Raw genomic sequence first — 14060 nt, 5'->3', positions numbered from 1 at the left:
GTAGAAGAGGGCTCAGTAGTAGTACCACCTCCTCTCCTCAGCCCCCCTCCCCCCCCCGCTGTAAGCCGTGTGAGGAGGGAAGGAAGAAGAGGAGAGACAACGCTTAACGGGTAGCGAAAAAGTAAAAGGCCCAAGCCTTTCCCTCTTTTCAATAGCAGCGCTTTGCCAGTTCACGTTGTTCTAACAGCTACATTAAAAACAAACCGCTTTTTCAAAACTTTATTGTTTTACCACTTAGTTAAAGCATGGAATATTATAACAGTATTATACATAGTTCTTCATGTATAAAACTTTACATAGCTTTTCATATTATATAATTTGCTATTCTCTCAAAAGTGTATACAGCCATTGGGCAAGGAACACGCTTTAAGTTTCTGATATTTAAATGCACTTCAGATGGAGGTCTCCAAAAAAAAAGAAACTTAGGCATTTTAAATATGTAAAAACATTTTGAACAAAAATAACATTAAAGGTGCTGAACAAACAATTTACATATTAAAGGACGCTGCAACAGCAAAAGAGCTTGGTTTTACTTCAGAGTGAAGGTATTACATGTTTTTCTCATTCTTAAAGTAAGACTGAGGTGAAGGTTGGGGGTGGCTGGTTGTGCTACTGAAAGCTGTTTGATTGTTCAGTTAAACAGAGTGAGATATGAAACATACAGGTAACAAAACCTCTGTCGAAAAGTCATGTTCTTCTTTGCAAAGGGAGTTTTTAGGGTTTTTCCTCACTAGCAACTAGCATCCTGCCTATTCATTTCATAAGGGGTTGCACAGTAGGAAGTAGTAAAATACCATGCAGAGTCTCCCTATTCCATTAAATTATAAGCTGGTTTAACTATGATTTGTTGCATCGCACCATTTAAAACGTCCAAGAGCTAACTTTTAAAATAGTTTCTCCATGTACTGCACATAGAGGCCTCGATCTCTTCGAGGATGTGCTGACACAGAACCTTGTTCTCATTCATACAGTTCCACTAAAGCCAATAAAACTACCAGGGGCAGCTAGAGCCTGTGTCAGCAGAGTCCAGTACAAGATGAGAACGAGCAGTGATTACAGCAGGAGTTTTGGCTCAGCATTATTAGCTTCATTAAAATGTTTATGGGTTATGATCTTTCTGAGAGAATAAGCAAAACGAAACAGCTGATGTAAACAACTGTTTCAGATATTACACTTAACACACCATCCTTATTGCTTTAATGTGTACAGTCAATTCCACAAAACTATGACAGGATTAAGGCCATTAAAATCCCACTGCATTCCAGTCCCTATCTCCTTCATGCACCACAGCAAAGTCTAGAATGGTTCTGATGTCACGTACTTAATTTCAGCAGTTTACAAATGGTATAAATATAATAAAAGCTTTACTTAAAGCCTGTGATGCACGTGTAAAATAATTTAAGATCTGAAAATTAAGAGACCAGTTTCAAGACATGAGTTGTAAGGCTTTCAAAACTGAAACATACAGAGAAAGCATGCGACTTAGAAAAACTGTTTTGACAGGAGCAAAGCATGTACATTCAATGAGGCTGTGACACACTCAAAAATCTGAAAAATAAAGTTTCAAATACTTTCTTTAGGACTACCTAGGACAGGAAGAAGAAGAATAGTTTATTTAAATATTTAAATAGTATCAAAATAAATACCTCATTTTTACTGTAATTGATGAAGGGACATACCTGGGAGTGAACACCTACACTAAATGCAACACAAAAGGACATTTCAAATGCAGCAAGTTGGACAGGGACATCACTTATTTTTTCAGTCTTTCCTTATGGTAAAAATATAGCCATGTATTCCTTTCTACTAAATGTTAGCATATACATTTAACAGGTATTTAATTATTAAAAAGCCACAACCACCATTCACTTTTCTTTGGTTTAAAAGAAAAAAAAAAAAAAAAAAAACCACACAACCACACACCCTTACCAGTACTGTTGACCGCAAAAAACACTCCCAAACACTCCCTGCTGCTTAAGTAGGGCCAACTGACTTACTGAGGGGGCACCATATGAACCTTTGGAAAAAAGCTCACCAAAAAAATAAATTAAAAAAAAAAAAATCCCAACAGCTCTGAAAGGGGAATATCCTAATGCTACTTCAACTATGGCTGCCCTACCAGGAAACTCAACTTCTAATGAGAAAAGTCTAGTACTTAATACCACTCAGTTTAAAATACTGTTATACCTTAAGGGTCCTGATATGGAGAGCACAGTGCTGAATATATTAATGTATTTCATGAAGTGGCACCTGCTCTCCTATCCTGCCATACTTTGCTAGAGAAATCTCACTGTGCAATTAAAATTAGTTCAAAAGACAGAACTCAGCCCTGCAGTACTTCAGTTAAAATTGGTATTATGTCATGGAAGTAAGTGTCACAGGAAACTCAAGTCTTCCTAAGAAAGAAAAAAAATTCATAGGGCAAACCAAGCTATAGCATTAAGCCATGTTTGCTTTATATATACTTCTGTGCTTTGGAAGTATCTTGGAACTGTTACAGTACATGTATGAGCTTAAGCTGAAATTTGCTAGAGCACTCTGGTGGGAGTTCAGTTTTCTTTTTCTTTCCAGATCGCAACAGCAACTACAGGTGAGACATTAAAAATATATATGCACAAAGATAATCAGCACTTTCAGATTCGCACTGAACAGAGACAACCCTGATATGTATTTAGGACAGGTCACTTTTTGTTAAAGAGGCAAAATTACTACTAATTGTATTATAGTCAAGGGTAAAGAAAGTGTTACTTGTTTATCATATTACTTTAGACGCTCAATCCATGATCTGGCAATGTATGAAAGTCAATGGAAAATTTAAAAGTGTTTTATTCTTTAATGCCTTCAGTTAACTCAAGGCTAATGAGTTAAATATAGAGTAAACACTACTGCATACTCCTGATTTAAAACCTTCCATAAAAACAAAAGCACATTTCAGAATATGAAGCACTGCTTTTAAAAGTGTTTTAAAATGACTTGCTGAACAGGAGGAAAACCCTTTCCCCAAACTGGTTATATCATACAGGTAGTCCACACACAAAAAACAAAAACAACCCTACAAAAACAAAACACCCTAAAACATACTACCTGGTCTAGTTGGGTACATACAAAGAAAAACCCAGAATGATCTTAGGTGGTCGTTATCCACTGCAATATAGTTTATTTTGAACACATGTGCTAACATCACAAGGCTATACAACTATATTCATTATTTCCAAGGGGCATAATTTCCACTGAGGAATAATTTCCAGCTGATTTAAGGTTTAGCTGGGATGCAAGACTGAACAATTTTTAAAAGATTAGAAGAGACAGACTTGATCGTAAGTATGACTAGCATTGAAACAAATAGACTTTACATCTACTGTATTAGCTCTGTAAGCAACAATTTAAATAAAGTAAACTGCCAATAATTTTGTAGGATGGACAGAACAGGATTTTTTTTCCTCCTCCCAAACTGCCGTTATGGTAAGAGTAACTTGCTGCTCTGTTGATTTACCAGGGTCCCATTTTTTCCGCTTCCCCATTCACTTTAACCCATCTCTGGAACGTAGCTTTATGTACAAGCAGCAGTAACTAACTCTACTTCAGACTACCATGAAGGTAATTTTGTCCCAGTTGTCCGTATCTGCTCCTCTGTTATGCAGATTTTGAACACAACACCTATACGCAAGAAGAACTTCCGCAGCACAGCTCGAAGCTCAGGAATCAGGTCAAACTGCATGATTTCACACAAGTACGGATAATATGTTGAAGCATGTGCCCTAAACTATTAAAGAAGATAAAAAGAGACAGTTATTCTCTGTTCATCATTCTGAACTTTCCTGTAGAAATAGCAGAGTTTTTCCACAGCTATGCCCATTTGTTAGAACAGGCCTCGCTAGATCAGAACAAAGGGCCATCAAGCCCCACTGTCTGCTTTCCACAGCAGCTTTAGCAGATGCTTACCGAAAGACACACAGAAAGCAAGCATATGGTAGTACCTTCCTGGAATACACAGTCAGGCTCCAATCTGTGGCTTAGATTTCCCAAGCTACAGGGAGTATCAGAGCCTACATGTTATGGAAATGGCACTCTCTGGTATGAGTTTGTCTTGTTGCCCCTCAAGCCCCCAAAATATCATCTACAACACTCCACATCCATCAGCTCTCTCACTTTTTTCTTCTCCGGATAAAAGATAACCGAGAAAAACTCTAACCTACATATAGTTTCTTGAGGAACTATACCCTACAACTACCAATTTCTTACAATATTGGTAAATTGCAGTAAGACATTCCAAACTATGTAAAAGTGAAGTAGAATTATACCCTCTGCAGTGAAGCAAAAACCAGCAAAAAACACCCCACAACTTTAAAAGATGAAATTCAACAGTATTGGAGGAAAGGTTTAAATAAAAAAAAAAAAAAAACCACACACACAATCCAGAGCTTTCTCTGCATGCGCTAAACTAATGAACATTTGCAATGTTCCTAAGAAGGGCTGAAACCCTAAAGACAGTTCTTCACCACTGCTATCAAGGGACAAGACTCCCAGTTTTACACTGCTGAAGTTTAGAGTGGTATAGAGTGGTAAAGCTAACACAACCTAAGTTCCCTCTATTGCACATTCAAGGTGCTTCTATATGAAATGTATCAACATTTCCATACAACAAAAATAGCCATCTTGCAGCATATGAGAGCAAAGACTGCATTCAATAAAAGAGATACAGAAAAACGCTTGAATGCGAACAGACACAGCTTCCAGCCCATTCTTACCTTTTCATCACTAATTTTTAGTGTTTTTGTTAACAGCAACAGCAGGAGATTGGTCCAAGCCTCTCTGTGGCTTTCAGAGTTCACCGTAATAAAATATGCCAGGGCTTCACTGCATACGCTAAAGAGATAATACAGTTTAAACAATGCATAAAAAAAGTTTGTAACATGCCCCATTTGTCGTCTCATAGTAGATGTTGTTTTCAGATAAGATGCAATTCCATGGGAATTTTTTCAATAACAAGCAACAACTTTCATTACAGAAGTTTGCCTTATTAAGTTTTCAGTCACTGGAATTGTTAAAAATAACTGACATGCTTTTCATGCTGTTAATAAAAGAGCACCAAGTTGGAGGTGAAGGAGTTTGATTTTCTTTATGAACATTCTGTATTTATTCACACGTCGCATTCAAGCGGCAGCAAACAACGTTCTTTCCCAATCCTTATACTGGGACAGCATAGACAACAGCAACACAAAAGTTCTCTCTCCAAATCTAGGCTGTTTGAATAAAAATCTTTAGAGCCTAGCATTAGGGATTAAAGAGAATTTGCTATTAATATGAATAAATTCTTGGTCCTTGCTTTACTGTAAAGACTGCCAGCACAAGGCACAACCTGTGCCATTTATTATGTTTTTGGGGACTCCCCTTTTACACACTAAAAAAAGATTAAAATGCCCATAGACACTGACAAATCAGAATGCTACTGAACTCCACTGAATTGTGCCAATTGCCTACAAACTTAAGAGCTGTTCACAGTTGATTCGGGATTAGTCCTCTAAACTTTTAGAAGTAGCAACAACTCACCTTTGAAATAGAGGAGACCCCAATACCTTTTTGCATCATTTATTTTCTATGTTTACATTAAGTTCCATGTATACTGTACTTTATGCTACATTATTTACATTACTGTATCCCATTACACCTCTGAATATCACACAGTACTCCACAGCTGGGAAAAATATTTAAACAAACTTTTCTTTGAGAAAGTAGTGATAAGTCAGGCAAGAAGGTGCTTTGTTTACTCTGAATGGATCACTTTATTAAAACTGAATTTGGCAATAATGAAGAACAGTCCTTTATTTATCCTCATATACTTTGCACGTTCTGCTCAACAACTTCAAATAGAACATTAGTAGCCACCTGCTAGGTAACAGTCAGCACAACCAACTTATTTCCATGCAAGGTGCTTTTACCTGAGCAGTCGTTGTTGTATAGCATCCCAGGAGTCTCGACGGTTTTCATCAATATACATTCGAAAGAGTATTCTCAGGCAACAAGCCAAGCTGCTGGTCTCTTGCTTTAAGAGATTGGGTTTTGATTTACCTTTGAACCCTAGAAATCAGTTACACATGGGAGAGGTGGGGGAGGGAAGGGGGGAAAAACATCCACATTCGTAGTTACCAGCCAAGTAGTAAAGTTTATCAGCAATACCTCCACTAATGAACAGTAGTATGAATATGATTTCTTGTGTTGACAGTCTGTTTCCTCCTTCCTGACTTTGAAGGACACCTAGTCTATTTTTGTAAATACATCTAGTTACAGCAGTGCAAACTGTGCAGCTTTAATGAAAAAAATTAGAAAATAATTACTCTTAAATCACTAGGTAGGAGACAAGTAATAAAAGCTTGCAACAGTGGCAGATTAACTGCAGAGACTACTGCAGTAGTATTATCTCAAGATACTTTAAAACCATAAATGGAGCTCAGTATTTTTCACTAAGCTAAAAATAAAAGCCTCACCTGCTCTCCACAAGACTGTTCGCTGCTCATAATTTGAATTAAAGGCTTTTGAAAATGAATGAGACTCTTGCAAACAATCTAGTAACTTAAAGAGGTGATGCGAAGACATATATTTATACATTCCTTGGTCTTCTGTGTCAATGTGGATATCCGCATCCAACGCATCTCTCTAAAGAGAACAGAGGAGTGTCAATAATTTAGCCTTATTATGTAGTCTTAAGAGACTTCACAGATCATACACTAACTCCAGCAAGATTCCATTTTTAGGTACAAGTGAAATTAGTGCTATACAGAACAGCAGATTTGACCTATAGAGGGGGAAAAAAAAACACACACACACAACCAAGACCAGTAAGTTTAAAAAGATATCAAAGTTGTGTTCTTTTCAGTAGGATACTTTAAGAAAAGTTACAATCTATCCTTGCTAATGATATGATAATCCAGAACAAAAGGGAAAGTTCTCCCATATCAAGGCGCAGTGAGGTTACAGCAATTCAGTGCAGAACATTTCCTTTTCCCTAGGAGCCGACTGTCTGCAGAATTCTGAATATCAAAATGACTCACCAAAATAACGCAGGTTTAAATTCAACACGGTGTAGAGATCCCCCCATCTTGGGCTAATGTCAGAAATTTACTTGAAATTTTTCAAATTTTTGAGCTAATTTCATTAGGAATCTAATTATACTACCTCCCCCACCCCAAATATTAATGCACTAGCCTAAACTTCCAGCCTAGGACTTTATTGACACAGAGAAGACAAGAACTACCTTGCACTATTCCCTAGAAATCATAACAGTTGGATCAATGTTCCATTTTCAGGGACAAGGACCTCTCCAAGGCTGCTAATAAATTATATCTTGATTGCTAGCCTTGCTATAGTTCAACTTCTGCATCTCCTCCTGCGTAAACACCTAGATGTTGAGCACAACCTCCTCTGCACCTAAATAAAGACTTTCTTGCTAAATAACAGAACCTTCTCCTCCAAATTAAAGAAACATCCTTAATGAATATGCATTTATTATAAAGGACAGACAAACAGGCAAGCTGCCAAGGAATCACTGGCAAAGAGAAACAATGCATTCAGGATAGTTTTGAAAGTTAGAAAAAAAACAAGAGACTACATACACACTCCATTGTGCAAACACACTTTATAAGTACTCAGTCTTTGCACTTTACCACCACAAGTACAAATAAATCCGATTGTACCTGAGCTGCAGCCATGTGCTCAGCATCTTCCTTCTTGCTTGTTGCTGGATAAAATACTATATTATCAATGGTCTGTATCAATTCCAGCTGTACTACACACTTTATAAGAAGGCCAGCAAACAGTTTCTGGTCTAAAGAAATAGAACAAAACAATTTTTAGAAGTAATCTATGACAATACACTTGCAACAAGTTAGCAAAACTCCACGTTACCATTAGCATTTTCATATTTAGTGATGCTGTGAATCATCTTATAAGGAGAAACACTTTCTCTCCAAAGAATAAAAAGTTACATTGAGCCTTTACAACTTGCATTTGAAGTTATCAAGCACCCTAAAGCTTTTTTGTTTTTCCCCCTCCTAAGACTACATAGATGAACTTAGAGCAGCTATAAACATTTATTGAATTAACTTTCATGTTATTCTTACTTGTATAAGGACCACCTTTCCAGCTCTCATCTGTAGGATTTGAAAATTGACTCTGTCCTCTTTCTGAAGCATTTTTATCCATGCTGCTTAGAGACTGGTGATCTAGGTCCAAATCCTAAAAGAGAACATAGAAGAATTCTGATAATCCAAAAAAACTATTACCCAATTATCAGTTTTCAGATGACTTACCTAATGTTAGATTCAAAGGCTTCCTCCATCCATTCTTTGTAACTCATTTCACAATGCCATCAAATTCAAGCTAATGTCAATTCCAGTGTTTGTAGTTAGATGTATTTACTGAAATAAAGTATTTCTACATCTAATCTAGCACACTAGCCTTCAGCTTAGTTTGTTACATTGAAGTAACTCTTACCACATGTTTTTCAACCGAATCTTCCTCCATTCCTGCAGGCTTCCACGTAAGCAAGCTTCACAGGGAAAAGAAAAATTGTATAAATACTGTGGCTCTGAAACAGCTCTTAGTATTAGGATTATACTTTATATACTCACACATGAGGAATAGTCGTTTTGAAGATTTCTAGCATACAGTTGCATGTTTGGCCCCAGACTTCAGGGCTGAATTTCTGTCCATTTAGTATTACCAGGTTTTCTAGACAGTTCGTACCTGATCGAGCCAACTGTTCATTATCTGTGAATGATATGTTCCGTATTTATCAACTTCTACAATAACAATAAAAATTAATAATTCTTTATTACAGCTCCATTAAGTATTTTTTCATATCGAGATACACAGTGCTTGTACAAAGTGTCAACAAGAGCTCAAAGCTTACTTGTATATTATAGTAACACCAAGCTCAGGACCCTACTGAATAGAAAATGCTGTTTAAAAACAGACACCGTAGGATTGAAATCCAAACAGGGAAGACAAAGGAAAGAAGCAGGAAGCTTATAGTGGGATGAAAGAAGGAAACCATGAATTAGATTTCTTCCTAGCTAGCCCGTGATGTTCCATGCTAGCAATCTGCAGGATTTCAGGCACAAGAGTCAAAGCCCAAAATAAACTATTTTATTAGAAAGTCATTCTAGAAGTACTGAGAGGGAGAGAGACCAGAATGCATACATATACATACACACATACATATGTGTAAATAAATGAAGTGTTTTATCCAAGTTGGCAAAAAATTAACACAACTCTTCAAGAGGTTTTGCTCTGTTACAGTAGCAGCATAAACACATTAACAGAATTGCTGCTTAACTGATTAGATAGAATGATACTGGAATATTTAAGATATGGCATGCATCTAATACATAACACTGTTCTAATGGTAGTTTTTATTCTTCTAAAATTCAGTCAACTTTCCCCTTAAAACATGAGCATTCTAAAAATACATTCATCAAAAGATATAAGTAAATAAGCTACCTTGTTTTACACACCAGTGTAACTGTGCAAATATGTCAGGAAGAAGGATCTCATTTAAAGCTTCATAAAATTGCGTAAATACATCACAGATTGCATAAAGTGCATGGTTGCATGTCGTTGTCATCCATTCAGATTTCTGTTAGAAAATGAGAAGCCCTTGTTTTTGTGGGTTTTATTACGATATCACCTGGCTTACGAACAGCTATTTGAAAGAGGAGCTGACCTCTGAAGAGGAGAACAGAATTTAGACAAAAAACTAACAAAAGCCCCGCTACTGCAGATGTCTGTTGTCAGGAGCATTTAGGTAGCCACACGATCACTGTGCAGAAAGCTATGCGTTTTCACAAAAGATGAATAGCCTCCCTGGGAACAGACAGATAGGTCGCTGGCTATCTGTGACAACCTTCCACCTGGAAGGTTCTTGCTTTGGTAGCTTCATACACACTTCATTATGTTCTGCCCCGTTCTGTGGCATCATGACAAATCAAATGCCTGGAGGGGTGAAGTGCACTGATAAGGCAAACAGCACAAACGGCCCGGATTGTATGAGTTCTAAAAAAGATGACTAATTCTATTGATTCCTTTTAGGATAATAAACCAAAATTGTTTTCATTTCCAAGATTTTCAGTAACCTTTTCATTCTCTCAAAAATATGACTTTTTTTGCACTTTTTACCTCTGTCTGCTGTTCAGGCAGTTTCATATTATCAAAAATCCGAAACACAATTCTGAACAGATCTTGCCACCAGTGCTTTTCAAAAGTATGGCCATAACTCTTCATTATTTCAAACATCACTGTTAAGCCTCTATAAAGAACAAAAACAATTATAGGAAAAGATGTTAAAATGGCTCTCCGATTCTTTCACTAATTGAATATAAACAAAAAGCAGAAGAGCCTTATTACCTTGTTCGAACATCTAACTTACAACGATTGATGATGCAAGAAAGTTCAAATAAAATAGGGAACCATCCTCTGACCCATACTCTGTCTCCAGGAGCAACATTCATGTCATCACTTGTGTATTCTCTTAATACCTTAGAGACGGGTAGGGGAGAAAAAAAAAGAAAACTGAAAAAAATTTTAGTTCTGAAGCATTTTAGTTACTACTAATGTTATAAATAGGCTCGGAAAGTTAGCTTAGTTTCTATTGTAACATTCAAAGTCTTTCAAAAAAGAAAACTGAGAAGGTTATCTACTTGTGAAGATATATCTGGAAAAAAAATATATAAACATTTAAATCAAACCAGTTCTATTTTAGACCTGTTAAAGGTTTCTAAAAGTTGCACAGGTTTTGGCATTAAGAAGCAAGTTTAACAGTGATAGACAAATTACAGATATGGATATAATAGGAGGTAGCAGAATCTAAATTTTAGCAGTTTCACATAAACCAATTATATGCTTTTCTGACAGACACTATGCTTATTTTGCAACAGTTCACATGCAACTGTAATCTAACCACAGGCTCCTCTCAAAGTGAATGTTATATTAAATATTTGCACAATAGACTTTGATGTCGAAAAATAAGCATGTGTGGAGCCAGATTAACTGTAGTAACAGGACTATTTAATCCAGTTATTTTCATTCCAGACTGGAAAGGACCTTAATGTTTTAACTACTCCTAGTTTACTGCTTACGTAATACCAAAATTATGCCCAATTCTAAATAAGCTTTTAATACAAACACTCACTCCTTGGAGATTGAAGTTTGAGAGCTATTTCTTAGCTGCAAGAACAATCTCAGTTTAATACGAGAAAATGCTGTAGTAATACACAAGGGTAAACGTGTAAGAAAATACCTGTGGTCTTTCAGAAACATATTTTGCACAATAACGAATAAGTCTAATAGCTTCCATGCTTGTGTCCGGAAATGCTACATTACAGGCAAATTCAGAAAGGCATTTTACTGCATCTTGGAATGAATCAATTGCTGCTGGAAAGTGCTGTTGAAAAATATTTGCTGTGGAAAACAAATGAAAGTACTTTTTAAAATTTGCTAATATCGAAATTTACTAATACTGGCCATCTATAGGAGGTTACCGTAGCTATTTTTTCCCCCGTCCATAGGGGATCAGGAGACTTCACGCAACAGATAAGACCTAACTGCAGAGTTTAAATAGTTTGGTTTTAAGATCTTATCTTTATTTACATAGTAATTCCATAAACTGATTCAGGCAGATCTTCTTAACCAGAATGACAGCAGTTTTAATTTGGGCACTTGCATCTGTCAAGTATTACTTACTAACTATATGTGCTGTAGTTTGAAAGGCCAACTCCACAATATTCCCATCATGGTCTGAAGCGGCCTGGTGAAAAACCGCGAAGATATTCTTCCAGCCTGAGCGAATGTTACCAGCTTGAGAGTTCACCATCTGTGCAATACAGCGTATTACCATGTCCCGAATAGTTGGGGATCTTAAAAAGCAGAAATTAAGATGTCAACTGCCACTTCCACATACAAGAGAATCCAGCCCACATCGGAGCACATCTTTAAATAGGACTAAAGCAAGCCAACACAGAAATAGATTCCAGTGCGTGCACACCTGTTTTTCTTCATAATATGTTCAAAAGGCCTTAAGAAGTCTTTCTGGAAACGGAAGTTGGCTAGCTCTCCCTTCTCAAGGAATTTCATCGACAGCTGCCTTAACGAATCTACTGCAAAGATGGCAACATCTTCATTAGGGTTACATCCAACCTAGAAAGAAAGCATGTTTTCAGACACTACCAGCTAACATATTATGACTTGCATTAATTCATCATACAAGTTTCATATCAGTCAGCTGAGGGTCTCTGGCACATTTCTAGTTTTCGGATATTTAGAAAATTAAAGGTTACTTTTGGAGGGAGCTGTCTCAATCATTTGATCCATCTAAAGAGTCTCACAGCCTCGGAACGTGATAAGGGCAGAAGAACAACTATACAGCCAGACACTCAAAAAACTGTTAGGTTAGAAGGATAACACGGTCCAAGTCCCTAAGCAAAAATACCCTTGTTGCTTCAGGACCATCTCTATATATTTTATAAGAGGGAAGCTATCCTTACGTTTGATCAGGAGGATCAAACAATGGCACAGGGAAAAGCAGAAATACAAAACCATGCAACAAGGTGGTTAAGGATTATTTCCATTAATTCCATTTCTACTTATATCCTTGCAGTTTTTTAATATCTGTTCCCTTTAATACTAGAATCTGGTATCTAATTAAACATTGTTAGGATTTTTCCAGCTCAAACGTGGGAAAACTAGTGCCTTCGACGGATCCTGTTGTTGTCACAACACAACCTACACCACTCAAGAATGCTACGTGAAAAAGCTGATCAAACAAGTTCTGCTGCCTTCATGTATGTGCTGTAACTTTAAATTTTTAAGATTACCTTATTGAAGTGATCTCCAATCACTTGCCATATCCTTGACCACTGTAGCCTAATGCGATTCATATTGTAATACGATATCTCCACTATCTTCTGCAGGCTGAACATACGTGGATGGTGTGGGGAAGCCAACTCATCCATGGAAACAGCACACAGCCATCGGACAAAGTCAACTGAACATTAGAACACATTACTGTAAGTTCAGGATGTTATACTACAATAGTCCCTGTAAAGCACCATATGGTCAGCATACATACCTATTGCATTTCCATCCAGCCTAGTTGATCCTGTAAATATCCTATGGAATAAATAAATGAGTTGCAGTTGTAGCTGCACATCCCCAAGAGTCAATCACATCTTAGCACTGTAGGCAAACCATCACATCCACTGAAGGTACCTCACAATCCTCCATGCCATGAACTCTGCAACTGTTCTATTCTTACTCCTTGGCAGAAGTTCATGTCCCTCTCCTTCCAGTTTTGAACATTCACTTCCCTGCTGAAAAATCAGAGTCTGCTTTGTTCTTTCCCCACAGCAGGAAACAACCACAGGCTCGCATTTTTCCCTCATATACATGCAGATCCCCTTTGCACAGCCCATTAGATTAGCTATACTGCTATTCAAAGACAATCTTTTTTTGGTGAGTTTTCCATGACTGATGAGATGCATTCCTTGGTCCATAGAAACTGGTTATCTAGTCATCAGCCTCTTTTTTTTAAAAAAAAAAAAAAAAAAAAAGAGGCAAAACACCACACACACACAAACTTCAAGATCCAAAGTCCCTGACAGAGCCTGCAGATAGAGTGAGGATGGTCAGTAACTTCAAGTCACATTTTCCCCCAAAAGAGATCATATTCAAGACCTGTCTACTGCTACCACCACACTCTGTGAGCTGGTCTCTCCCACCGACTCCTGAATGCTTGCCATATGACGTTTATCAGCTCCGCTTCCAACCAGGTTACCTACAAGTTATTAAAAAAAAAAAAAAAAAACACACACACTAACATCAGTATTTAGCATCACGAAATAATAACCTTTAAATATAAAGTAACCTCAAACTTTATACAATTTGACAAGAGAGACAATTGCCTTGTAATTTACATGGACCAGAGGGTGCTTTTTTCTGATCTGTGCCAAATTACTACAAAATTTAACATCCAGTAAAAAGGATGTTTTTTCTTAGGGCATTAAGTTCTG

At 37.0% G+C, this 14060-nt stretch overlaps 1 protein-coding gene across 1 annotated transcript in view; it reads right to left on the bottom strand.

The window, feature by feature from the left end:
- Nucleotides 1-1890: 1890 nt before the first annotated feature.
- ARFGEF2 (ARF guanine nucleotide exchange factor 2) overlaps nt 1891-14060 on the bottom strand; it is a 36935-nt gene continuing 24765 nt past the window's right edge. Inside the window, exons 23-39 of the mRNA XM_068912118.1 lie at nt 13726-13825; nt 13121-13161; nt 12867-13036; nt 12038-12189; nt 11737-11909; nt 11294-11454; nt 10402-10532; nt 10174-10303; nt 9499-9634; nt 8628-8766; nt 8491-8545; nt 8118-8232; nt 7692-7822; nt 6486-6654; nt 5940-6078; nt 4749-4866; nt 1891-3763 (exon numbers count right to left, since the gene is read on the bottom strand). Coding sequence (XP_068768219.1) covers nt 3587-3763; nt 4749-4866; nt 5940-6078; nt 6486-6654; nt 7692-7822; nt 8118-8232; nt 8491-8545; nt 8628-8766; nt 9499-9634; nt 10174-10303; nt 10402-10532; nt 11294-11454; nt 11737-11909; nt 12038-12189; nt 12867-13036; nt 13121-13161; nt 13726-13825 — 2237 coding nt within the window. The 3' untranslated portion in view covers nt 1891-3586. The remainder of the gene's footprint in view (nt 3764-4748; nt 4867-5939; nt 6079-6485; nt 6655-7691; nt 7823-8117; nt 8233-8490; nt 8546-8627; nt 8767-9498; nt 9635-10173; nt 10304-10401; nt 10533-11293; nt 11455-11736; nt 11910-12037; nt 12190-12866; nt 13037-13120; nt 13162-13725; nt 13826-14060) is intronic.

This window comes from Struthio camelus, chromosome 18, assembly GCF_040807025.1.
Source record: "Struthio camelus isolate bStrCam1 chromosome 18, bStrCam1.hap1, whole genome shotgun sequence".
NCBI classification, from domain to species: domain Eukaryota; kingdom Metazoa; phylum Chordata; class Aves; order Struthioniformes; family Struthionidae; genus Struthio; species Struthio camelus.
The sequence above is the reverse complement of the archived record's forward strand: the minus strand, read 5'-3'. Positions and strand labels throughout refer to the sequence as shown.